This window comes from Harpia harpyja, chromosome 9 (genome assembly GCF_026419915.1).
Source record: "Harpia harpyja isolate bHarHar1 chromosome 9, bHarHar1 primary haplotype, whole genome shotgun sequence".
Taxonomy (NCBI): Eukaryota; Metazoa; Chordata; class Aves; order Accipitriformes; family Accipitridae; genus Harpia; species Harpia harpyja.
In genome coordinates this window covers 20891479-20919186 of record NC_068948.1, presented here as the reverse complement: position 1 = coordinate 20919186, position 27708 = coordinate 20891479, and the positions used below count along the sequence as shown (strand labels likewise).

The following is a 27708-nucleotide window of genomic DNA, read 5'->3' as shown; positions in this document are numbered from 1 at the left end:
GCCCACTCTTGCAGCTATCTGATACTAATGAACATTGACTAAAAGGCAAAACACAATAGCTTTCATTTGGTTAAACAAACGTTTTAATGGATATAGAATAACATCAATATGGGGTAAATCATTATGGTAGACTTTCTCTTACAGTTTGTTTTTGTTTCTCTGTGAACAAAAGAAGTAGAATCAAGCCCATGTGAAGTTAGGTGAGATGAAGAGCAGCTGGGGTGGACAGAACCGAAAACTTATTTGAATTATAAGTAGTTGCATTGGTGTTGAAACTAATATGGTGTGATTTTCTGTAGACTTGTATCTTGTGGTTAATAATCTTTCTCATTCAGGTATATTGAAGCTGCAGCATGAACCTAGTGACAAGTAGAGTCTTTAGAGTTTCATAAAAACTTACCTCTTGCTGTAGCATTGTTGATTCATCTTCATGTATGTAGTCTCTCTTTCTCTTTTCTACCAAGCTCCTTATGTTCAAACAACTTTGGGAAACCAGTATTTTTGGGAATCTTCTTCCTGAGTAAAACATAGTTCAGGCTTTTTAAATTATTACAATATTATGGAAAGGGTACAGATTGAGATGTGCTATGATGGCTTTAGCATTGTGTTCCTTGTAGACCAAGCTTTAGGAAGCTCATGAACTCTTGCTTGTGAATTCTGAGAATTCAATTGCATTTAGAATTGCTATTAATAAACTGTGATATATAATGGTAGGATTTAATATTTCTGTCTATCATTGTTGTCAGCCTTTCTGATTGCTTAACTCACTTTTATTTCTATCTATGGTATGCTTATAAGACATGTATCACAACATGACACTGCAGAGAGACTCTACTGCACTTCTTGAAAGCATCAGGAACTGAGTTTTTACAGTTACAGGAGCATAGTGAAGTTGCTAGTTGTGCTATACCTGATCTGACTTAACAATGCAGTTCCAATGATCTTTGATTCTATTAAAGATACAAGACAGGAAATTTAAGCAACTGTTCTCCGCAGGCAAGCAAGAAAAGGCAGTGATGAAACTTTATATGAGCTTCTGATCCCAACTACCTCATGACTTTGTGGGGAAGGAAAAAAACCTATGAATAAACCCTTAGATAACCAAAATGAAGGCTATCTGATGAAGCCACCTGTAACAACTCAAATTAGGCTGACAGGCCCAATTTACCTATTTATTATGTATCAGTGACAATGGGTATTATATGTAATTTAAAAATTAAACATTCAGAAACTGATAAAGTTTAGCTGAACCTTTCCAAGCTAACTGTATCCCACTCTACAGTCTGGAGAAAATAAGCACAGAAAAAGAATTTTTTTTTTTTTTTCTAGACAATACCATATCACAGAAAAGTCAAAAGCACAAGACTAGATAAAATTCAGGATGCTAGTACAATAATTTAAAAACATGTATGTGGCCATAATATATAATATTTAGTACCCAATAATGTATTTTTGAGTTTGATCTTTCTGATGGTTCTACTTTCTAATGTTTAAGCACGACAGCAGCTAGTGATGCAAGTGCATATACAAACCTGAGGCAACTGTGGAAATCCCCTTTTTAGATGATGCTAATAGTCTTTAGAATCAAGACTAGAAGGCAAAGGAATTTAAAAAAAAACCAACACAACCAAAACAAAAAAAAGTTGCTTAACCATGAATATGCCCATGTTTATTTCATTATTTTTATTACAATGTTGTTTGCAGGTATCATGCTTCACCTGGGAATTAACAACAGACAGGTTTCTGGAAACAGGCAGTCTGAGCAAAACCAAGCAATTTAAGCAGTGTTATTTTTCTTGCTAGTAGATTTGAATGTTACACATATAAAACTACTTGTAGAGAAAATAACCTCAAATGGGCCTCCCCTCCTCTTGATGCCTCTTGAGATAAATTTCATCTCCATCAACTTTCTTACCTGAATGTGTACATAGCTAACCAGACTCACTAGAAGTCCCTCATCTTATATAATAAAATGCACCAGATTGTAGCAATTGTTTTCCACATCAAGATATAAAATATTTGACACCTTTGTGTGGCAGCCCTAGCAAAAGAGAAAAAAAAAAAAAACAACCACAGTTTACTCTTCTTAGTGGAGATTTTAACAGAATCATTTGGGTTGGAAGGGACCTTGAAAGATCACCTAGTCCAAGCCCCCTGCAATGAGCAGGGACAGCTTCAACTAGATCAGGTTGCTCAGAGGCTGTCCAACCTGACCTTTTTCAACAGTTCAAAGCTAATAATGTTAAGCAGTTGAAAATGTTTGATGTCATGTCCTTTTAGAACTACATTTCACAGTAATTTTGCAGAAAGGTTTTTTTTTTAAAAAAAAAACAAAACAAAAAAACCAGAACAAAACAGAAAACTGTAATCAAGCTGTGCTTATAGGACCATGTCCAGCTGGGTTTTAATTATCTTTAAGGATGGAGACTTCAACCTCTCTGGACAACCTGTTCCAGTGTTCAATCACCTTTATGGTGTTTTCCTATGTTTAAACAGAGTTTCCTGTATTTCAATTTCTGCCCATTGCCTTCTGTCCATTCACTGGGCAACACTAAGAGTCTTGCTCCATCTTCTTTACTTCCTCCTATCAGCTGTTTATATACATCAGTAAGATCCCTCTGAGCCTTATCCTGAAGCTAAGCAATCTTCATTTTCTCAGCCTCTCCTCCTATGTCAGATATTCTAATTGCTTAATTATCTAATCATCTTCCTGCCCCTCTGCTAGACTCACTCCTGTATGTCCATGTCTTTCTTGTCCTGGGAAGCCCAGAACTGGGGATGCAACTCCAGATGTGGTCTTACCAATGCTAAGCAAGATCTCTCTTGACCTACTGGCAACACTCTTCCTAATGCAGTCCAGGATGCTTGTTGTTCTTTGCCACAAAGGCACGTTGCTGGCTCACATTCAGCTGCTTATCTACTAACTACCCCAAGGTTCTCTTCTGCAGAGCTGCTTTCCAGCTGGTTGGTCCCTGGCATATACTGGTGCCAGGGGCTATTCCTCCCAGGTGTGGAACTTGGCATTTGCCTTTGAACTTCATGGGACTCCTGTTTGCTCATTCCCTCATCCTGTTGAGTTGCTTCTGAGTCCAGCACAACCATGGTATATTAATCCAGAGAGTCACTAAATTTGGTGTACGCACTGCCAAATATATGCTGTTGTATTGTGCTTTAAGAAGAATATATTTTCTGGAGACATGCATACCATTGTGCAAATATAATGCCAGCTGCTTCCCACAGTCGTGAACCTGAGCCTACATCTAGCATCTGCGTAAGCTGGGAAGACCATGGCTTTTCCCTAAGCCTGCTGGTGTTCAGGGTCATCAGCTTCTCTTGCACAATTTCTAAATGTTTCCTTTTTAATGTTTTCCATACAGCTGTCTGTTTTGCTACCTGCTTTCGTATACTACTGAAGCCAAGAGGAAGTGGGTGTGTATGTCACTTCAGGACATGGATAAGCCTTGGTGGTTTTTTTTTCCTCTTACAGTACAATGGGGGAATTTGCAACAGGTGATTTCTTTTTGTTGCTACTTCCTGGAAAGAACACAATAGAACAAAGTCCATCCTGTACAGCCTGTTTTCCCTCATGCCACACTGCTATTTTCAGCTTTAAAAAGCAAAAGGCAAACAAGTACTTAAGGTGATATTATTAGAACAACAGTTTACTTTTCAGTTAAGTTCATTTGCCCTTATTAAAAGGGATAGTTAGATAATCGAGAAGTTAAAGTCAGAATATCAGTCCCAAAAGAAGATTACGCTGCATTATTGCAACATTTTCTTAAACCATGTGACTATTAATTATTATATTTTTGGCTCAAGTGTCTTTGCTACAGATCAAATGCTGGCTTCCAAAGAAAGCTAGCAAGATAGCTAAACAGGCAACACACTACTGAGGACAGACAGCACTTGGTCTCTGTAGCCTGTTTGGATGCTGCCTATATGTGTCTCTTGCTGCATGTCCCTGTTCTCTCATGACTTTCACAGGAAAAATGATAGTGATCTCCACGGGCTAAGCAATTAAAAATCTACTGGAAGAAAGTGCTAAGCAAAACCCAAAGATTGCAACGTTCAGCCTTCTTTGAGGAGTTTGTATGCAATGTTGCCATCTCAAACATTCAAAAATTTAGCCTCTCAAACTAATATGTTTTCAATGAGACTGTGTAATAAAAAACAATGTCTGGTGTTCTTTTTGGTTCTCTTCGAAACTCTTGGGTCTGTAATGAATAGAGTTTCAGAGGGTTTTGACTGGGCAGCCTCCAAATGAAAGCTGAAACTTGTAGTTAGCCCCTTGATTACTGCAAGATCTGTTAAAACTATTTTATTAATAAATTTTAAACAGTATTGAAGTTCCATAAGTAGATTTTTTTGGTATAAAAAGACCTGCTTTCTCTTTTATTAGGTGCTATCTCTTCACATCTCTCATCTAATTCAGGGATTCTAGCCCAGCTAAAATTTTTCAGGTTGACAAGAGCTGCTTTTATCTGCAAAGGACAATGACACTTGTGGTTGGAAAGACTGTTGGGAAACCAAGGTAAATTATCTTTTTTTTTTTTATGTTCTCTGTGTTAGTTGGCTGCTTGCCAGAGAAGAGAAGGAAGTACTCATCTCCAGCTGTGTTGAACTTAATTCCACTTTAGTGTGTTAATGACCAAATTCAAAGAATATGAGCTCAATAGAAGTCAATTTTAGTAGAGCATGGTTTCACCATAAGCAGAGTGTTCTCCTAGATGACTGAAAGTCCACTGACGTTTACTGCAGCAATTCAGAATTCTTTCTCCAAGTCACTAAATGCAAGTGGCCTACAAGCAGACTTGATTATACTAACATTTAAAAAGGAAGTCAGCAGCAATCTGTATCTTTCAGATGTCTTTAATGTATATGTTGTTGCAACTTCAAAAAAACAAACAAAAAATCCCAAACCAGCCCCACAATAGAAAAACATTTAGTTTAAATGAGATTATTTAAAAATTCCTGTTAATTATTTGTGCTCACTTGCATATTTTCATATTACAGAATTGTCAGGTAGAAAAACCACAATGTTTAGGATCAAGCCAGTTAAAAAACTTGCCCACTTTCCAGCAGAAAATCCAGGAGGCAAGCATGGCATTGGTAAAGATGTTAGTGCTGTGCTCTTCTATAGGATATGCTGCTTTGGGGGATTTGATGAATGTGGCTGTACTTTCTCTCTCCTTGGAACAGGTATCCTTAGGGGACCAAAGAGGGAGTGCTCACTATGTTTGTTTGCCTAGAAGATCAAGTTTTGCTTCGTATGTGTAAAGGCTTTGAAAGCCTGCTTATATTCTCTTACATACCTATGCTATACATTCTCAGCAAGGTCATACAATCTAGGCCTCTGTCATTTCACAAGTAGCTTACTCAAACTATTTATCTGCAGATACATAATTGATGGCCCTGGAGGTTTAGCATTTCTCCACCCTGTCTTAATACTGTTTAGCATGTCGTGTTCCAAACAGATCGCAAACGCTTGGGATGTGGACTAAGGCACTTTTTACAAGCCATTTAACAAGTTGAGGTATGATACCCTAAGCTCTCTGCAGTCTAGGAGTTCTTCATCTTATTGTTCACATTTACATGAATTATGAATTGTGTGATACCTGTTTAAGATTCCACTATTTAAAACAGTTGGGTAAAGAATTAAAAAATTTCTGTGGTACAATTTAATTAACAGATGTGCTTGGCACTGCTCATTTTACAGAAACTGCCTAAGGCTGGCAGCTGTGATACTCTTGTTTAGTCATCTCATTAATAAGGTGAATGTTATGACTATTTTCCAAAATAGCATGATATAGGTGTTTGAGGAAACAATTTTCTTGAACAGAAAAAAAAAAAAAAAAGGAGCCTTAGTTCAACTGCAAATCCATGAAACGGACACCATAGTTTTGTATCTTGAAGTATCCAATTACAGTGGGCAAATATTGTGCCTGTTTGGAGTCCTATCTTCTAGAGCAAGATGACTATATATCATTGGCTGCACTCATGCACTGTAGCTTAGGTTTTATAAAGGTGAAATACAGAGCATCTGAATCCCACAATTTGAAGCCTATCATTTTCATATTCACTTCTTGCAAGACCTCCTGAAATACACAAGGTGCCAAAGAAATGGCACCTTAGAACCTACCTCTTTGCCAAAAGTTACCCTGTACAGATGCTCAACTGGAATAACCAGATTGAGAAATGATGATGGGAACTCTTCTGAAATATCAAAGTGTAGTATTTACTGAACATGCATCAGAGGCTTTGGTATTTGGGTCATCTTAATGCTTCAATCTTCTGGTACTGTGTCATTCTTTTATTGTGCATACTTGCTCTATTAATGCTTTGTCTTATGCTGTGGTCCTTTAATGCTGCTTCTTGTACAGCTCCCATTTTGTTTTAAATTTGATTGTAACTGGGTTCACTCTGCATCACTATTATGAGGGAGAGACCTATAAACCACTCATGCCTTAAACCATGTTATCCTTTAGGCATCACTATTATTCCTACTTTCAGGATGTTAAGATGTTAAGAACATGTTTGTGTTCCCTATATATTGTCTTAGCTTGTGAGTGAGCCACACTCAATGCAAGTCTGCATTGAAAAAGCAAATGTTCTAGTTCTTGCATGGTTATGGTTAGGTTTTAAAAGACCTTCTTTGGACACTTTGAAAAGTTTAAATATGGTGGATTTTTTACTGTTTGTTCTTTGACATTCAGAGGCTCAGAGTTTTGTTTGTCTTCTGAATGAAATAAAAACTGGTCTTTGGGTTTTTTGAGATCTATGGCTCTTCTGAAATACTTGGGTTGTCATTTAGCATGAACAAATGTACATACAAGAAATAACATACTGTCTCTGAAATCTTCCTGCAGTTATAGTCAGACACTGCTATGTGTAATTCCAATCTTGCTGTGATGGATGGATTTGCGCACTAAATAAGGAATCCTGCTGACATAAAGGTCATCTTAAGTGCTCTTCAGATTACCTTCCTGTTCATTATTGTTTCCCCTTGCATATGGTTGGAAGTGCACTCGGTATTTCTGTTAGGATAGTCTTTCCCTGTCCTTGATGATAGCATGCAGTCTCTAGGCATCAAGCAGCTACTGTTTTTGGCAAGAGTTGTCTGTACTTTTCCAGTATCTATGTATTTAGGTATCTGTATGGAAATGAATGAATCCTATGTATAGGAGATCAGAAAAATTCAATGTCTGTCTTACCCATTATTCCTTGCTGGAAGGTTTTATTCCAAGTATTTTCCATAATTAAAAAAAAAACCAAACCAACAAACCAAAAAACCCACCGATAGTCAAACTAAACTTTAGTTTTCTTTATTTTGTCTAATTACTGCACAAGACAGCCCTCGTGAGCCTGCAGAGGTTTTTTTCCTTGCCCATTATTTATAAGCTTTCATATTATGTGAGAGGCCTTAAATTTCTCTGGATAAATTATGTGTAGGTAAAAATACTGATTCTTTTTATTTAACGTGTTCACTAATAATGATGTTTAGTTCTGACCTGCACTGCAAATTGACCTGTATATTTCTGGTTTCTCCAAATATGGATTAAAATTAAGCTTTATAGTTTTACACTGAGTTTTTTTTAAGCTGAAAACAGTAGTCAAAAGGAATAAACAAATGCAGGATTGTTTTAGTACTGTGCTTCCCGAGCACGTGATATTCTAAAAATACAGAAGTACTTAAGACTGCTTTAAGTGTCAAAGAATTTCTGCAAAATTAAGTTCTTCAAACTGTCTACAAAGATCCCCCTAAGTTTCTTTAATTAGTTGTAAGGATTTTGAATAGTTGTGATTCTGCTGCAGTATAGTCTGATCCTGACAGGCTAATACCTTAAACAGGGGAAAACATTTTTAATGTAATTTTTACAGAAATGTAGACTATGGACACAAATGAATGCGTTGTTGATAAATGAAAGCCAAGGAGAGGAGGATCCTGTGGCCACAGAAACTTGACATGCTTCCAGCCTTCTCCAGGATGGTTACAACCTGTTTGTTTTACCTTTGCCACTTCAGCTCCCTCATACTAATTTCACTTGAAGGGGTGTGCTGGGCAGAGAAAGCTGATGCTGTTCAGATAGCTACAGCTGTCAGGAAATAACACATTGTACATGAAGGCGTACTCCATGCTTCCCACTTGTAGTGTGCTTCCTCTCAGGCCATGGAGCACTAGCCACATGATTTTTAGATATAAGGGACTTTCCTGTGATCATAGGAGGATTAGGTAACTGCCCTACTGCCTGCTCCCTCCCTGTTGGGGGGTGTTAGGATTTGATCCAAAACCAACAGAAGCCTGTGGACAGAATCTCATTGACTCACACTGTTTTTTAAACTCAGACTCTATAAATAAAGGCAGTCTTTATGGAGTGGAAAGTTTGAATAAATGTGATCAACTGAAATGACTGCTTTCTCCTAAAGTCTCTACCCTGCATCCAGCAGTCCCATCAACCTTCAGTGTGAATGTATATGCCAGGGGCCTAGCAGCAACACTATTAGGCCTTACAGAGTCTTCTCAAAATTAAAGATATTCTGGACTTTTGGCATTTTCTAGCCCAGCCTCCTGCTCAAAGCAGGACTACCAGCAGTGCTGCATCAGGTCAGCCTTGGCTTTGCCTAGCAGAGTCTAGAAAACCTTAAACAATGGACTGCAACCTGAGTGGCCCATTCCAGCACTGCATTACCCACCTGCTGAAAAAAACTTTCTAGCATCTGGCTTGAACCTCTGAAGTAGAGACCTCTGCCTATGCCATTAGTTATCTGCCACTATGGAGAAGAATTTGGCTCTGTCTTCATAACTGACCTTCAAGTAGCTGTAGGCTTCTAGTAGACATGCACCACACACACCCCCAGCCTCCTTCACCTGACTAAACAAGACTGGCTCCCTCAACCTTTCCTTGTACAGTGTGTGCTCTAGGGCCCATCTTGGTAGCTGTCTATGGCATCCTCTCCAGTTTCTCAACATTTTCTTTGAACTGTAGTCAACTTTAGGGTCCTCAGTATTTCAGATGCAGCCTCACCATTTCTGAGTAGAGGCATAATGACTTCTCTCACTTTGCTGACTGCATGTCAGTGTAGCCCAGTATGCAATTTTCCCCACTTGTGATGAAAGCACACTGTTGGCTCATGATCAACTTAACTCTCATCATAACCTCTACATCCTTTTCAGCAGGGCTACTTGACAGCAAATTGATCCTTACTACTTCTATGCAACCTAATGTGACCCCTATGCTTACGCACCCTGTAACCAGAAAAAAACAGCAATTTTCATCCTGTTTTAAGATCAACTTGACTTATAAAGTTTAAAGGTATTTTGTACTTGTGGTGTTGGCTTGATCTACTGCAGAGATAAGCATCAGCTGCACCATCTGCGAGCAGCTCTATGTGCTTCTGTATCTGGGCTGTATCCAATATGGTGTTTTTCACTCTTGCATAGCTTTCCTTCTTGGAATTCCTCGTGGCAAAAAGTAGCTATCCAACCTCTTTTTCTGTAATTCCTCTCATTAATTACAGGCAGTTTAGAAATCAGCCTGTGAAAACCCATCTGCAGTCACTAAAGAGTTACAGCTTGTATATCTGACCAGGAAATTTTAGTTGTTCGCAGGCAGCCAATAAAAGGAGAGATCAACAACAGCTGACTCACCCAGTGTTTGAATGCAGTTCAAAGCTGACTTGCACTTGGTATCTGTAGCAGTTTCGCTCTGCTTTTCTATGGGTTTTATGCCTGTATTTCCAGAGGTAAGTTGATTTTTGTTTCCAATTTCTTTTACTGAGACATCTGAATATTGACATAATGTAGCGTTTTTCTCATTCTGAGGAAAACATCTTCACTATTAGTTACTTTTAAAAAATTCCCTGTAAAATTAGAAACTTGAAATAAATTGTTTTATGATAGTCTCCCTCCTGCCCCTGCCTGCCCTACTAGGTGAACATGACAAAGTTATCTAAGGCTTTCAGTGTCTTAGTGAAAAATAATAAGAAACCCTTCATTGCAAAGGTCACCTAAGAAATATTGGGTTTGTGGTCTGATACTGATTTTTTTAAAGGGGTCTAGGAGAAAAAGCATTCACAAGAGCAGAACTATTGAAAAAATTGCTTTGGTACCAAACTTGCAATCTAGGGGGTAGAGAGATACTTTATTATCTGTAATTCCATGATAGTATCATATTCCATGATTAGTCTTTCCAGCTGTTTTAGGAATCTGGGTAGCACCCTAGATAAATAAAAGATTTCTCATTTTAGGGTTAAACTCTTTTGGAGGTTATCAGCAAGTCTCTCTGAGGTGTGGGAACAGATTTACAAACTCAGACACAGGGACAATGGTGCTTGACATGTCATGGTTTGTAACTGAAAGATCGAAGTGGTTTTTGTTTTGTTTTTAGAAAGTCTCTAGTTAAAAATCTCTAGTTAAATTAGGTTTTGCAAATCCAAAATAGGAGCTGATGGCTAGCTTTTATTTTTATCTAAGTAGCCAGTTAGCAAGAGTTTAAAAAACTGTTATAGCTTTACTTGATTCAATTTTAAATAAAAAAAGATACTTTCAGGAATGGTTTAGATCCTATGTTCATTGTTTGATCTTCCTTGTACTATGTTTGCAGTTGAGTAAATCCTGTTGGCTATTTAAATGATTATTTATCATAGTACATAACAAAAATGAGACATAATTTTGCTCCTGACAGCCTTTTGATTATCTCCTTTATATTTAAGATTGGTAGATCTGTGTGGTCTGTCTTTGCAACTTTAAAGGATAAATGGCTCATTTGGAAACTTATCTTCATTCAGAGGAATCTTTTCAAATTTTATGAAACTCTTAACTAGTCCATCAGCCTCATACCTACTGGATTTATTCTTTAAGGAAACTAAGTGAAGCACTTAGGGCAGCTATTCCTTTCAAACTACAATAATCTAACAAAAAGCAAAAAGTTCAACTGTGCTTTCCCATCAGAATCAAGTACAGTTAAAGCTGCACTCGTAAATCAGCTGCTGAATTTTTATTTGCATTTTGATTGTGGTTAGATGCAAAACTGAGCTTAGTACGCCTCTGATTGTGAACACGGCTGTGTGGCCCAGCTGAGCTACCGAGACTAACCGAAAATAAGTTGGTCATGAACTAGAAGCAGTTCAGCCATGAGCATAGACTAATTTATCATCAGGGGTTTGTCTTTTTTTTTTTTTTTTCTCTATTTTACTCATGGAGTACAAGTGATGTGCTCAAAGTCAGAAGACTTTCAGGCGTTCTGTATCCCAGGAGCTCTTTGTAGAACACATCATCTTCTAGAAGAACACAATTCACACTCAACAGTCCTTACTGGTTACTTCAAATTTTTGGCCCTGTTGCTTCAGTTCCCTCCTGCGTTTCCTTTTCTAACCCTGGTCTACTGGACCCTGAAGGGAGTATTCCAGTTTGAGTTCTTCTGACTCACTGACCACTGATCTTGTAGTAATCCTTACCAATGGTTTTATCCCATCTGTTTTCTTGGCTTGCTTGTTTTCCTCTTTCACTACTGACTTTGTGGTTATCTCTAGTCTAATGTAGCTTCACAGATGTAAATAAAAATGTTACTTGCATAGTAACACAGTGATGATTTGCAGAGGTAATCTCTAATCCATATGCATTGCCATGCAATGTGTCTGAGACATTCAGATGGCTGTAGAGAGGTAATGTATTCAGAGTATTGGCCAAACTAGAGGCTGCTATGAAGACACAAGTCCATTTAGCAGAGTTCTGCCAACTTACAGCAGCAGGAAATTTGCCTTTTGCCTTGCTTTTGCATTTACATGTGATGCTGTATTAAAGAATACATGCAAGAATGATGCAGAACACACTGACGTGAGTTACTGAATAATTGCCTTTTTTGAGAAGCGGCGAAACTATATGTTTGTCTAGCATGTAACCATAAGATACTAGTTTGTTGTCTACATAGTTCAGCATCACTTTAAAATCACGTTCTGTATTATAAATACTGGCCTAACATTTCAAAGTCATCAGACGGAAATAATAATGAGCAATTAATTAGCACCTTGCAGTCTCAGATGGCAAGTTATGGTCCAGACACTCCTTTGCAATTAATGTGTTTTTCCTGTTTTTATAAGGAAAGTCTGACACAGTGGTAAAAGGAAGCCAGTTGGATTAGGGTAATAGTTACTTGGGAAGTAAGGGGTGGTGCAGCTTCACTGTGCTTTGGTAGTACTGACATAAAGTAGTTCTTAAAACTTTTTTTCTTTTCTGCCATTTTTTCCCCCAAGCCAGCCATCAAGAAATGGCCAAATCATTACCTGTAGTAGCCCAGGAAGATGTGGATAGCTTTACCTTGACCAGGACAGGCTCAGGCTTTGCACTCAAAGCCTTTCATATTTCTTGGAACACTCACATCTCTGTGAAGCTGCTGACCAGCCAGGACACTACAGGGAGGTATGTGTCTCATTTGGCCAACTAACCGAGCAGGTGGGCAGCACAGACCTGCAGCGATGGCACCAGAATGAATCATGGCATGCCCAGGACCATCTGATTCCTAAAGACATCTCCATTCCTAGAAATCCTGATTAGCGAAGCCAAGAGGCAACTAGGAGGAAGTTCTACTGAGAAACAAGCTCTATGGTTTTTTACAAATTTTTATAAAAGTAGAGCTTAATCCTGAAGTCATTAATTATCTCTACTATAATAATGTCTACAAACCCCTGATCAGTAATACTCAGCATGCTATGGTATTACATCTTTCTGGAGGTCCCTGAAGAGATCTCAGTTGAACTTAACATAAAACAGCACATACAGGTGAGAGAGTAGAGAAACGGGAGGAGGGAGGGATAATGCTCATGGTTACAGGGCAGTGAGATGTGTACATGTCCTAATTATAAAAACAAATGAGCAGTAACTGACAGGTGTCAGCCTACTGACCACAAAATTCCAGTGTGCAACAAAACCACAGAAAGTTTCCAAGAATAACCACAAGCTACTTTTGATGAAGCAAGACCAAAGCATTTTAGGGAATGCACTGACCTGACTGTTTATCAGAAAAGGAGTGCCTGATGTGCATCCACAGACTAGTTAGTCTTGTTAACTGAGAAAGCTGCCATTCAGGTGGCTTTTGTTAAAAGTAAAATACAAAAGGGTCCTACTTGAATACATAGTGTTTAATTTGTTCCATTATAAAGGCAGGGGAGGAAGAAACAGTATTTCATACAAATATTTTTAAACAGACAGTTTAAATTTTCAGTGATACTTCAAAAACCACATGCTGCCAGAATTTGGGAACAGTTAAGAATTTTAAGGTTTGGGGGGGGTTTTTTGTGGTTGGGGAGGAGGATTGCTTGTTTTTTGGACAATAGAAGTCCAGCAATTCTGTAATCTGAACAAATGTTATTTGTTTGGTAGCTTGTTTAAAGAAGAAAGTTTCCTCCATCCCCTATCCACATTTTCTTTAAATCAAACAAACCAACCCCAAAACAAAACAGTTAAAGTTACAGAAATCAACATTTTACTTTGCTTTGAATTTAACATGCTACCCTGATTTGACATCTTTTCACTCAAACTTTTTTCCCTAAAACTAAAGCCACTGTTTTGTTCGTCTCTCTCTTTCTACCATTCTGATCTCTTGTTTACACTACACAGTGTTTAGGAAAGCTGGGAGAATAAACTGTGTTTTACTCCAGCTGCAAAATGTTTAACTGTGTGCTGATGATAAATATTTAGATTTGTGGAAATAAGTGTTAAAACAGGTGGGGCTGTGAATTACTTCCAGTAATTAGTTTACAGGCTTGTGAATCAACACAATAAATATGAGAAACTGAAACTGAAGTCTTAATGTAAGAGCTGGTTAGAATAATGAGAATGAGTTCCAGGTCTGTTGAAATCAACTGAATCTTGAATCAATTTTAATGAATTTTCAGCTCACAAGTACCATAGAGTAGAGATAATCAGATCTTTAAAATAAAACATGCAATTAACAAAAATTGAACCTGTAGCAGAAGTTCAGTTACTTCCATGAAAAAGCACAATTGAATTTATTTCAGTGTTTCCTGTGCATGAAGAAGTAACTGTTTGAAGTTTAGATAACAAAACTGTATTCTGATGATGATGATCAAAGCTTTGCTGTACATAAACTGTTTGAATTCAGGTCTACAGTCCAACCACAGTTGAGTTTGAATTAAATTTGGCAAAGTCACTAGAGTTGTACTGTTTACATCAAATCTGAATTTGGCCTCACTTTTATATAATACTATGACATGCTGTATCATATCTCATTTCTATAATATGGTCCCATTAGATAAGTATGGAAGATAATAATTTCCCTGTAAATGTGGATCTCGCTAATAGCAGAAGGATACAATACAAGTTCTTGGGGACACTAAGGGGAAAAAAAAATTATTTTTCTTACTCTAGCATTTCATATAACTCAGCTTTCTACTGCCTTTGCACTTCAATCTTGCTTTAAACTGTGCTCTTACATCATATTAAAGCATCCAGAGGTCTTTCATGTTATATTAGAAAAATACACTACACAAGGGATTGCTTCATTTTCTTAGAATTGTTTGGAAAGATGATATAATACTGGTTTTATTGGTAGAATTATATTAGCTTGTGTTCAATCATATGATTATCTCTCATTTCCATATCCTACACTATCTCATCTCCAGCTGAAATTCCCTTCAGTCTAACCTGCCTCTAATGCTTTTTGTTTTTTAACAGGGAGTGGAAGTTGCTACTTCAGGATATAGCAAGTGTCAGATGCTATGAGTCTGAACGTCTCCTGCCTTCTCTTGGGATTTACCAGTGCCATGGACTTGTGGGTATAGTGACTGAATGGATGAACAATGGATCCCTCCACTCGCTCATCCATGAGGTACATAAAAGAAGTCATCTTTTATGTGACAAAAATAATTACAAGGTCAGCCAACAGAGAACAATCAGCATGTAAATTATGGACAGTAGTCACAGTCAACCTGTTCTTTAGCTTCTGTATTGTACTTCTGTTTATTGTCAAATGAAAATGTGATTTGTAACAATTTCACACCAACACCTGTATTTTGTGTTACTTAGCATCAGCTGTACCCAGAACTTCCATTTCCCTTACTCATAAGGATCCTGTCAGATGTGGCTGAAGGGCTGCATCACCTTCACAGCCTCAAACCTGCTTTCTGCCACTGCAGCCTGAAACCTTCCAATGTGCTTTTGGATACGCAGTACAGAGCCAAGGTAGGAGCTTCTACTTTTAGCCTATTAATGTAAAATACAGTGATTGTCCTATTGTTGCATATATTTATCCTAATAGTCAACATTTAATACCAAGACTTGAGGTATTGTTACTAAAATTTATTTTTTGTCCCATCTCTGTAGATATCGGATTATGGTCTAATCAACTGGAGGTGTCAGCAACTGAGGTCAGACCTGCAGAACTGCAATTGGAGAAACTGCCAGGATTTAGTGTATCTCCCTCCTGAAATACTTGAAGGAGGCCTTCCTTCTCAGGAAGGTGATATTTACAGGTGAATGGAATTTCTAAGGGCTGATCATACCTAGTCCTTGTTACATTCTACAATGCTGCTGAAATACTTATTTTTAAAGACACTACAGTAAAAATGCCAGATCTACATAATGCAGTAGGATAGTATTCCCTGAAGCCAATTACAGCAGTGAATTAAATTTGAAATTCCCTATATTTGGTGAATAATATAACAAGGTTAAGAACTGTTCTCAAAGTTCATCATATAAATATTTATATAATGGACCCAAATGTTTTAAAAGGGTAAGGTAGCTGTCAAAACTTTCATATACATTTAGAAACCTAGTAACTACTTCACATAGTTTCTAAGCATGAACTGTTGTTGGCTTTAGTTTCAGGAAGAACATTTCATGCCTAAATGAGGCCCAGGTAAAAATAAGACCTTTCTCTCAGTAGTGTCCATTTAAGGTCCTATGGAATCTCTGCTGGAATAACCTACCGAGCCACTCAAGCATTAATACTTTTTAACAAAGTCATTTATCCAAAAGAGGAAGATTACCTACTGCCACGTGTTCCTTTTGTATATATTACATGCTCAAATTGCAACTTTTGTCTGTACGGACATAGGTCTTTACAACTGGCATACAGAGCCTATGGACTAACATTATAAATAACTTTTAGCATGACCACTCTTCTGCTTTCAGAGCTTTTATAGAAGCAACAAATTCAAACTCCTGCTTTTTTGTCACAGAGGTAGGCTCTAAGATGAGTCAAACAATGCATACACTTGAGGAGACCTATAAATGATGTGACTAATCTGATGTTGTTCATAAACACAAGATTTTTGCGCAGGAAGACTGGAGGCTTATTTTCAGGTAGCATAATTCATTTTCCAATGTGTCATTCTTGTATAATTTTAGATGCTCAGATGTGACTCAGTACATGAGATAGGCGTATGTTGAGACAGTGGCGCAACAGAGAAAACAAAAGTATGTGTCATACGTGAAATATTAAGTACATGTAAGTTACGTGTATGCCCACGTTACATTAATACTTTCCTTGAGGATATTTAAGTAAAAGCACCTTCAAGTTTTATGTGGAAATAAGACAGAAGAGGGGATGTTTTTAAACATTGTAATTCAGCACTACAGCAAGCTATATGAGTAAGCAGATACATTTATCCTAGAACTGCTTCTTCCCCTTTTGATTGCTTTGCTTCTGACTCATCCATAGCCTGCTTTCTCTCTTCCAGCAGCCTCCTTGCTTCTGCCTCTGATTTTGCAGATTGAGATTTTTATCAAACAACTGTATTTTATACCATCTGAGTTGTGGGCTACATATGTAGATCTATGGTATCACTGGAATGCTTCCTAAGGTGTTAGAAAAGGAAAAAAGTATTTGGAGCCCCATCAAAATTTGCCAAAGAAAACAGACGCACAGTGGGTCAGAATCAAGTTTTTGGTAGGTTAACTGATGTGCTTGTCAGTACCTGCTGAAAGTCCAGCTCTTTCAGTTGCTATTTAAATTACTTGAAAACAAAACAAAAATGATAGAGAAAGCAGAACAGAAGATTTTGAAATTCACAGGAGCAAATGGAGATAAGGCGGTAATCTGAAATGTAATTCTAATTGATCCTATGTTTTTAAAAAAATTTAAAAATTTAATTCTAACTGATTTATTATAAGAACAGTTCAGCTGAAAACTGAAACTTCATAATGCAGGAAAAAGATCTTGTCAAATTAGGAAAGACTTGGACAGATTTTGTCTTGAAAAACTCCCTTCTCTTAAACCCGTGAAATTTCTCTTGGAAATGAGAACATAGATACAGATTGCAAACTAATAAACGGTCTTTCGCTGTTCTGTTTTTTTCAGTTTTGGAATGCTGTGTTGGGAAAGCCTAAGCAGACAGAAACCTTTTGAAGGTATTTATCTCTGTTGTTCATGTCAGACTTTGTGTTGCCCTAATCTCTCCCACAAATTCCCTTATTGCAGGGAAATTACAATACAAACAGCTCTGTCTTTTCAGATGTCCCTCTGCCTTCTATTACTGTTACAGCACAAATCACATGGGATGTAAAAATTAGAATCCCTCAAAAAAAACCTCAGTGTTTCCAAAGAAGCTGATCTTTCTGAAGGGGAAAGGCATAGCTTCTTACCCCACTTGTATCATCTCTCTGTGTTTGCTGAAGCACTCTGTTACTGAGTTGGGTTTTCCACTTGTCACTTTATTCTTTCTCACTAAAGATAACTGTCAAATATAAAGTGGTAAAATCAGGGAATATTTTAGTGACAAGCAGCTAACTAGATGAGCAGAATGCTCATTTTTAAAGTTGCCATGAGTTTCAAATCCTGATCAAGAAATGCCAGTTCATGCTGAATCCTCTTAAGCAAGCAGGGAATCTTACTTTCTTAGATGAAAGTGTGACCAGTTTTAAAGAACTGAGTTTGCAAAGCATTGCATAATAATTGTCACAGTCTAGGAATGATCCCTGTTTCACGGAGAGATCAACGAAAGGTTTCTTTGCTATGGGCTCCATTCTTCATGGCAAAACTGATTGAAGGACTCCTGTATTTTACAGGCTGAGGACCTTTTAGGAATACTGCATAGAGTAGTATCTTAACGTTCATACAGCTTATGGCTGCCATCTTGTGGCTGCCCAAAGTAGGGGGCAGGGGTTGGGGGGGGTACAATAGGAGTTATATTCTTATAATGCAGGCTTTATATAAAGGCTTTATATAAAACTGTGTGCTTAGAATATGCCCCTAATAATTACATGTATTCCTGAGGTATCTGTGCATGTAGTTTACAATGCATATTTACATATCCATTTGTGACATTTTTTGGACAGAGTTCTTTATCCTGAAATGTCCTGTTGCAATAAGTAGCTGTAGTTATTGTTAAAGGTTAGCATATCTATTTACAAGAGTGTTAATATATTTTTACTTTTAAAAAAGCAATCTTTGTTTTAAAATACACAAAGTAATTTATGCTGAATATCATTTTAAGAGAGTTCTGAGGTCTTTAATGTTTTTTGCAGTGATGTTTTCTTCTATATTGCAGGTCAAACAACCCTGCTGGAAGTTTTGACAGGAATCTGCAGCAGTTTGCGGCCTGGCATTTCAGAAAAGTTTATACCAAGCAATTTGCCTGAGAGGAATAGACTGTTGCACCTTATCGCTCTGTGCTGGCATCAGGAACCAGGTTATAGACCGTGTACTCCAGGTAACGTTCAGGATTCGCTTTCTTTGCAAGATTTGTAATGGAGATAGTCTTGCTGGGAACATTGCTCTAGCACTCTAAATCAATGACAGAACAAATGAAGTGGAAGTAGTCTTTAGATCATCAGAGTACTGTAGCTGTTTTTTCTAACTGAAGATTCCTACCAGAAATGGCTTATCTCCAAAATTGTGTTTAGTGCAAAGTAAAAATGAGTAAAAATAAAGGAAGGGATATTATCAGCTATATATAGTAGTTTAACAATGATCAACCTGTCTTCAGCATTCTTGATTCCAATGCATAACCAGTTCCCTTTGAAGTGTGCTGTCATTGTTTACTTTAGTGGAATTGTTATGTTTACCATCAGTTTCTAAAAAGATAGCCAAGAAATGTTAAAACCGTAATATTTGAGGACTTCAGCAAATTTTCAAAGCTGAAGTGCTAAGGAAACTGTTTGCATGTAGCTTTATTGTGACAGATTTACACAGTCATGTGTAAACCTTTTGCAAGTAAATTCACCACATCTGTATGAACATTTAAGAAAATGTGATTTTAATATGACTGTAACCATTCTTTAAAATCAGTTCAAAAAGGAAACCAAGAGGAGGTATGAAGTCGAAGTTGTATTAACCAATTTCATCTAGTTCATCCAGCAACTCACCATAGTAATAAAGTTAGTAGCAATATGCTGATGCTTAAATATATACGCACTTTCATACAAAATGTGGTATTTTAAATGCCTTATTACCCCTGCAGAATGTGTAGACCTTCTAAATGGAATTTTGACAAGTATAAATAAGGAGGCAATTTCCACTGCAATCTACAATCTGATGGATGCAAAGGTTAGTGCAAAATTTAAGTTCTGTTCTCCTACAAGGACATTACTTGATTCTTTCAATAGCAATCTTTGTGGTCCAAAACCAAGAAAGGCTTTGTCTTCATTGTTTTATGGGACATGCCAGAGAGCTGGAGAGTACCCTTTAGCACTTCAGGTTCATTCAGGAATTGCTGAAAATAAATATTGTGAGGTTCTCTAGACACTATGTCAATTGCTACCTGCAATTATAAAAATACGGCAGCTTCTTTCCAGTCACCAGCTGTAGCCAGACTGGTAAACCCATGTGAGCAAGAACAAATATCAGCCTCAAGTAGATCAGATTAGGGCTAGAACCAAGGACAATTTTTGTTGTACGTACTGGTTGGAAGAAATTTAGTCCAAAACCTGGACAGTGTTTGTACCTGTTGTAGCAATACTAGCATCAGCACTTTTCTGTACACTTCACTGCTGCTAAATTGACGTGCTTCAGGCAGAAGACACTGCTTGTCCTAGGGTCTAAGAGGGTTCTCTGATATCACAGGAATGGATGGGGAATGGCCAACAATGGAGGGATACAGCTAACTCCATATACGTTTACGTTGCCATGGGAAATCCGGCACAAATCTGACTGCCACAAATATAGCTATATCCTTTCTAGTAACTCACAGTGGGGAAACTAGTGACACATGCTTCAGCCCTTGAACAAGTATTCTGACTCCATCTGGATTTACACAACCCATGCTGTGTTGTCAGTTTCATTGCTGTGCTTATGCTAGTTGTTCACGTTAATGCATGCTGGATTATTTCTACATGTTGCAATCACTTCCTGGGATTATAGAACAGACTTGATCAATGTTTTAATAGGTGGCATAGTTATAGTCCAAGTTCTTTTTACTACTGTTGAAGTTTATTTAGGATTGTACTGCCAAGTATTCCATAATCTAATGCTTCAATGTCCCTTGAAAAAGGTTTTCTTTTTCTATTTGCTAAATTAGCAAAGAGCACTATTTATTGTTCAAACAACTGAACCGATAATATGTCCAAAATGACTGTGAAAATGCTACTGGAGATTCTTGAAAATGGATTCATTCATAAGTGTTGAAGCATATAAACTGAAAAATAGTTGAACAAATCTGCTGTAGATGTACAAAATGGAAAAAAAAGTTACAAGTATTAACACATCCTTATTGCAGACAGTTTGGCATACTAAACACAGGACAGCCCTGCTGCTTGGATACTTAAAGGAAAACATGTTATAGCTAGTCCAATCTCTCTCTCTCTCTCTCTCACAATATAGGGCTATTTTCACCTTTCCCTGCATGATTCAAACCTGGGTTTTAAAATAAATTTGAAACAGCAGAAACAGTAACAGGGTAGAGTTGTGTCAGATTCTGTGCCCACTTACATCTGTTAAAATGCAAAATTGCTCTGTGGAATTCACTCTTACTATGTATCAGTGTACCTTAAAGTAGAATATATATTGTCAGTATAAATTGTTAGTGTCAGTATAAATTCTTGCTCCTGACAACTGTGAATTGAACAAACTGTATGTATACTTACTGGAGTTACTCTGCTGTTTTTTCCAGGAGATGGCACTTAATGCATGCAAAGGTTCAGAAATACACACGTTGCAGATGGGCACACGCAATTCAGAGGTGAGTAGATGGCATGAGAGTCTTACATGAATACTTCATAAGCTGCTTGATTTTCCTGCCAGCCCTAACAATGTATAATACAAACACTGTGGGGCAAAATATCCCTAACCCTTTTTGTTCGTAACCAGGATAACTCCATCCAGTTAACCAACAAAAAACACTGTTTTACCTTCTTCCAAGCAGCTGACTCTGATGTTGCTCTTGCAAAAACAACCTCCTCTGTTTAAGAGTTGCTTTGAACCTCTGCTTCTTGAAGAGGTCATAATGAAATTGCAAAAGTCTAACCTTTCTCGTAGTGTGTTCAAAATGATGGCTGGAAAAACTCCTAGGCCGAATTCTAGCATTTTCAACCAGTTTTCTTAGAGCAACACCAACTGCTTTGTGATAACTCCAAAATACAGTTAACTCCCATTTTCAAAGTGATTTTGGCACTTGTGGCAGGCCTGCCAATACTGAAAGATAGAGACGAGACAGAACTGAAGCTCACATGCCTGGATCAGAGCTAGCTTTAAACAGCTCAAGTTCTAGTGACACCATGGCTGCTGGCAGCACAGGCTGCAGAAGCAATCTGGGACTGCAGTAAACTCTAGGACAGTTAGCCTATGGATCTGTGCTGCCACGGTGACCCAGGGTAACTAGCTAAAGGTGAATTCAGTATGTCTGTAGGCTCAACAGCTGCATACCTGCCCTGCCCTGTGATATGACTGCCTTATTCCAAGAGAAAACTTCCTAGAAAAGGTTTTGGAACAAAAGATTCCAAGAAGATAATTCTTCTCTATTTTGATCTTTTTCAGGTCATCTGTCCACAAAAAACCAACCACTTAATCAGCAAGAAAATTCCTTTTGTAGTGCAAAGCTTGTCAACTATTCTACTTGATAGCAGTGCAAAAAACGCAGGAAGAGAAAATATTCTTGAGACAGGTCTGGCAAATACTATGCCACAGAACGCAACAACAAAGAAAGGTCTCTATCTTGAAAGATACTCAGCTCCAGATATTCTAAGAAAAGGATAAAATATTACCAGGTTTTCCATATACAAATGTTATTTTCCATGTAAAACTGTCCCTTCTCAGAGTACAGCTGTGCCCTCTAGTGGTATCATCTGAAGCACGAGTTCACTGCAGAAAACCAGAGATGCCACAATACCTTTTGATAAAGTGTATAGATCAAAAAGCCTTTTTTGCTAAATTTTTTTTAGAACCCTGACCTGTAATGTACAGCTGCCTTTCCCTTGCACATCAAACATTGCCTGTTGCTTTTGATAGAACAAGTCCCTCCTGGGAACCACGCTGCCTTGTGCCACCAGGAATAACTGCTTTTTTGTAAATTCTCATAAGAAAAAGAGGTATGTTTTAAAAAGACTGTGCTGCCAGGAACATGTGAATGATTCCTGGTAATCACCATTTCCTATATAAATAACTTCCTTTACCTTTCCAATGTGGATTTATCCTATCAAAGTGTTTAAATTTGTGTCAAGAAGACATATGTTTCCTTAAAAGCTTTTTCTGTACTCCTCATGCCTTTGGATACAAAAGTTGAGCCACAGGAAATCAATTCACTTATAGCAACATCTGCATTTCCAAGCATTTTAGTTCTGATCAACAGCCATCAGACTTACGGACAGAATAGAATGTTCCATAACTTCAGAAACAAATTCCTACAGACAGTTTGAAAAAGTCAGATGTGTGTAGTAATATATGCCAAAATCTTCCTAGGAATAATGATGTATTAACAAGGGCCCAAAGAACAGCTAGTAATAAGTGCTTTCAAGTTAGTCTTCAGTTCCAGTCTTCTGCAGTGGCTGACATGTATAATGTTCTGTTGTTCAATTCAAGGGTCTGATCTTACTCATCTTAAACTTTTTCCAGATCACCCAGGCTCTGACAGTAGAAAATCAAGTTCCTTTTGCATGATTCCTTTATCCAGTTCAACCACAGGCAAAGACAGCAGACAGCATAATGACCCACCACTGGCTCTTAAGCACAGACCACAACCTAGGCATCTTGAACGAGCAGTGACAGGTAAGACACCATTTCCAGTTTGAGGTGGCAATATTCTCCTTGGCCAGATCTTGGTGATTAAATTGTTTAAAGTTTGGAGGACACAGATCTCTCTACCTTTTGTGCACATTTTCAGGTATTTAATGTAATAACTGCTCCAAACTTGATACAAATGTCTCATGAGTCTATCTGTGTGCTCCTATGTTCTTGGAAGTTCAGGCATTGGCCACTGAGAACATTGGCTTGTCCTTTTCCAGGGTCATATTCAGGCTGAGAACAGTTCTGAGAAGACCATACTAAAAATAGAAGAATTATAGCACACATTGAATATGAAATACACTAGTTATTTAAGTCTGGAAAATCCTTTTTTGTAATTTTAAGCTGTGTATTCTATACCTCTACAAAAGTAGCTACTGACTATAGAAACAAGTGACTAGGAGAAGGAGGGATCATTCATTTCATTGCTTACGTGGTCCCAGTTTTTCCTAGTGAACAGAGGCAGAAAAGGCCAGTTTCTGATTTGTGAAACCTGCCTCTGCTTGTAGGTGAAGCTTTGTGAGCTTTTGTTGCTAACTTTTTGCAAGCTGGCCTATGATAGTTCTCGCACCTAGCTGGCCATCCTTCTTCAATTTACTTCTGAGTGATGATGTAATTTCTGGATAAATCAACAGACTAGTTCATGCAGGAAAAGTTCTTTGCAGAACTCTACTGGCAACAATCAGGAATCAGAATGACAGAGGCATGTTCTCCAAAGCAACAATGGCTTTCGGTTATTAATTTTCTCTTGGTGTATGGTATTTACTGTACGCTAAAACCCCTAATATCAGTAGTAAGTATTCTAATCAGTTTGTGAAAAGACACAGATCCCAAAGCTCTTGACCATTTTGCCAAGCGTATTACCTTCATTACTAGTTCAGCTTTGACGTATATTCAAGTTCCCAGTTTCACGCTACACGTTGCAAACAGTCCTACTACCGTGAACTACCTATTATCTGTGCTTCCACTTTCTACAGGACAGAGTTTTCTCATCTATGTCAAGCGAAGCTGCTTTGCATAAAGTTTGAAACAGATGCTAGATGAATAGCACAAGACCTGAAAATCTCCTCCCCTTACACAATCTGAGCCCTTAATAATCTTTAGAAACACTTATCTTCTGTAATCTGATATTCAAGAGTTTTGAATGAAAGACGAAAATACATTGGACTAGTTTTGAACAAAGAATACAAATAAACTAACTCTTCCTACTCCTTTCCTCTACTGAGTTTGTATTTCTGGTGTTAATGCTATCATTTGCTAACAACTTCTGGAAGAAAAGAGCACTTAGTGTATCTCATTTTGTTTCCTTTTCACTCAAGATCCTAGCTGCAAAGGAAACTGCTGTCAAATACTAGCCTGTCAGAGACAGACCATACTGAGCTGCATGACAGAAGGACGCCTCAACCACATCCTCGATGTCCTTCGCTCACAGCAAATGTTGTCCCGAATGGATTATGAAACAATTACCTCTTATCCCACAGTGACTGGGCGTGCTCGGGCATTGTTGGACACTTGCCTTTGCCTTGGAGAGAGGGCAGCACAGGTTGTAGTGACTGCACTTCCAGTGACCAAATTAGTCCTCTGGGACAAGGCAGCCACTGCCCAGACTGTCCTTCTAAGGTAAATAGGCTGCTGTTGTGATTTTTTTTTTTTTTTTTTTTTTTTGCAGTTTGTTACAGGCATCAGAGCACTGGTAATTTGGAATGGCAATGATTCACATTAATTCCTCATAACCCATTGACTGAAGTCAAGCCTTCCTACAACCCATGATTTTAGTCCTCTAGTAAAAAAAGCTAGCTGGATTAAAAGGTCAAGTCAACCACTGCCTGCAGAAATCACCAAGACTGGTATAACAAATTCTGATTTGGACCTCAGAGATGGGAGGAAGAGTGCAATGTGTGCCAGACCAAATATAGTTCAAGACAGGTGATACCTTATTTCCCTGATTTTTTTTTTTTTTTTTTTTTTTTGAAGGGAGGAATATGGATCATGACTTTTTGGAGATCATGCTATGGAAGAACAGCTGTTATTAAATCCTTCCAAATAAGGATAGCAAACAGGGTACTGGATGAGGAGAAAAAAGTTACTGCCTTTCACTGAGCTCATATCTGAGCCAGCTGTCAGAGTGAAAGGCTTAAGAGAATCAAGAAATATTTCTTCAACGGGGCCTTAAGTAAGACTTGGAAATTTTATATTATGCAATAAATTATTTTATTTTCACTCACAAATGGTCATATGCTCTGAAAATGGGGCACTGATAGCAGCACTTCGGAGAGGTGGGGCTTAAAGTATTTACTAAATGGAAAAACATTAATACCTTGCATCCATGTAGTTCTCTAAGTATGTCTGAAGTTCAAATGTAAAATTAAACCAGGAAGAAGAGGTGCCAAGCTGATCATTTTGAAACAGTGGTTCTGCTGAATGGTAAAAGAAAGTAGTAAGATTATTTTAATTATAATGAAAATGAGGTTACATAAGATACCGGGTTTTTCTGAAGGCACAGTGGGATTCCTTCAAGCTTCATGGCACTGGATTAACATGTCATGGCACTGAATTAACATGACAACTTGTTATACAATCTACAAGTATTTCAAATGCAAAACCATTTTACTCTGTTTCCCTGTGTTGCAGTTGTTCTCTCTGTGGTTTCAAACTGCTTATTGAATTCAGTAGTTTGGCAGGTGCAATTTTAAATACAGTGATGATGTGTTTTCTAGGCATGTTTAAGAGATAAGAAATATGTTACATCACATACTATAACGCTGCTGGAACCATAAACTTTTTTTTTTACATAAATTCATTAAACTTTAAGACTGCCTTGAGATAATATATTGTTACAATTAAAAGCAATGTCTATCAGAATATGTTGACAATAGTTTTGCCTATTAAAGGAGCTAAACATCTACTTCACTGAAATGTTTTCAATGTATACTTTAAATGGAAACTTTCAACAGTCTCTGCTGAAAAAGGATGTCTCTTGCTTGTGAGGAAAAGAACTGCTGTCGTGGTGTTTTGCCTGTTTAGAAGGCATAATCAGAGTAAAACAGGTAATCATTCACCTGTGGGAAATATTTACAGACATTTAAGAGAAAGTAGCAATATTGTTGAAACTTAATTATCAGCTTTCAGAAATTATTCCATTCGTTTGTTCTACTGGACACTTTATACTTCTGTGAAAGATAGGCCAGCTGGCAGGCTATGTTGATTTTTTTGTCATTATGGTTTTGGTTCTTTTTTTGAAACAGCTGCCTACTTGAGAATACCATTTGATGCCAGACCTAAGCCCAGTCTTAACTGTTAATTGCAGAACTGGCATCAAATCAGTGGGAGCACAAGTTATCCATTTTTCCAGATAGATATTTGTTCTCCTCATATCTAGCTTTCCAATGTAAGTATTTGTAACAGGATGTGACCTTAGAGTTAGATCTATTACTATCATGCTTACCCAAATTTTCTAGACGATAACCCAAGACAGTTTATAACAAATTACAAAACAAAGGCAAATTTCTTATTTAATATTCAAGAGAGCCTGAATATAATTCTTTAAATATGTTGTTTAATAATTAACTCTATCCACAACCAGATTTTTGCCACCTTGCTCAACTGAAATCAATGCATGGGTTTGAGATTGATACTCAAGTACAAAGTATTGATACTTTGCCTAAAAGCATTGTCATAACTAGCTATGCTGCTACCAAAGCCTTGCTATAAACATACTTAAGTTGATGTAGCCAAATGCATAGACTTCCTCATAACTCTCCCTTGTATAATATAAACATTTAAACTTTAGGGTGGTTTGACAGCTGCAGCTGTTGGGAATCTTTAAGTGTGGTATTTTTGAAGGGATGCTACTAGTTTATTGAAATGAAACCGCTGTTGATACAAGAAGTTTTGATACAAAACTAGAATACAGTGACCTGAAACTAGCACCATTTCATTTTGTCTCACCAAAAAGACATACTCTTGTAAGGCCTATAAAGTGTTGGCTATATAAAAAAGACATTAATGTAATGTGTTCGTTGCTGATGTGAAGTATCAAACTGCTTAAAGCTTATGGTATTCTGCTTGTACCCATTAGTTCATTAGCTAAGATTTCTATTGTCATTGTCTCTGTGTTCTGCAGTTCTCTTGGTATCACAAAACAATACAGAATAAATGACACTGAGCAAGAGTAAAGATAGAAGACTCAAACTGTTCTTCAGTATCTATGGGAAGAAACAAGGCTTGAATGCGAAGGATGTCTAGAGTCCCAGGAAGGACATATAAAAAACGGGTAGCTCTAGAAAACAGCAAAGGGAATAATAAAAAGAAGTCACTTCAGGACTGACCATACAAAGTGATTAGTAAAACTCTCTCTTGCAGTTAATCAGAAGAGACAAAAGTAGAATTAATAGATGTTAAAAATATTCATATTCAAATTCTATGAAGCTATTTAGATTTGTTAAAGGAACAGTAAGAGGAGTAGGCAGATGGTTTTTGTGTTTTTTTTTTTTTACTTTACTGTAATATATTTTTCTTCTTGATGCTGGTTGCAGCTAAC

At 37.5% G+C, this 27708-nt stretch overlaps 1 protein-coding gene across 5 annotated transcripts; it reads left to right on the top strand.

Moving 5' to 3' along the window:
- Positions 1–9634: 9634 nt before the first annotated feature.
- LOC128146063 (receptor-interacting serine/threonine-protein kinase 2-like) lies at positions 9635–26078 on the top strand. 5 transcript variants are annotated; one of them, XM_052797125.1, is made up of 12 exons: positions 9635–9741; positions 12250–12415; positions 14690–14843; positions 15041–15196; positions 15338–15486; positions 17316–17365; positions 18505–18666; positions 19417–19502; positions 21064–21132; positions 21927–22095; positions 23001–23153; positions 24838–26078. In XM_052797125.1, the coding sequence occupies exons 2-12, from the start codon at positions 12264–12266 to the stop codon at positions 24879–24881; spliced, it is 1344 nt and encodes a 447-aa protein (XP_052653085.1). In that variant the 5' UTR covers positions 9635–9741; positions 12250–12263; the 3' UTR covers positions 24882–26078. The 5 variants fall into 5 exon arrangements, with proteins under 5 accessions (XP_052653085.1, XP_052653083.1, XP_052653084.1 ...); XM_052797123.1 differs by having other exon boundaries at positions 24488–26078; XM_052797124.1 differs by having other exon boundaries at positions 9646–9741; positions 12254–12415; positions 24488–26078.
- Positions 26079–27708: the final 1630 nt, after the last annotated feature.

What these genes read in the sequence shown, in the direction of transcription:
- LOC128146063 (XM_052797123.1), top strand. Translation starts at nt 12,264, where the DNA reads ATGGCCAAATCATTACCTGTAGTAGCCCAGGAAGATGTGGATAGCTTT. An exon ending in CAGGAAGGTGATATTTACAG is followed by an intron (nt 15,487 to 17,315) that starts GTGAATGGAATT and finishes TGTTTTTTTCAG; the next exon opens with TTTTGGAATGCTGTGTTGGG. An exon ending in CAGACAGAAACCTTTTGAAG is followed by an intron (nt 17,366 to 18,504) that starts GTATTTATCTCT and finishes TCTATATTGCAG; the next exon opens with GTCAAACAACCCTGCTGGAA.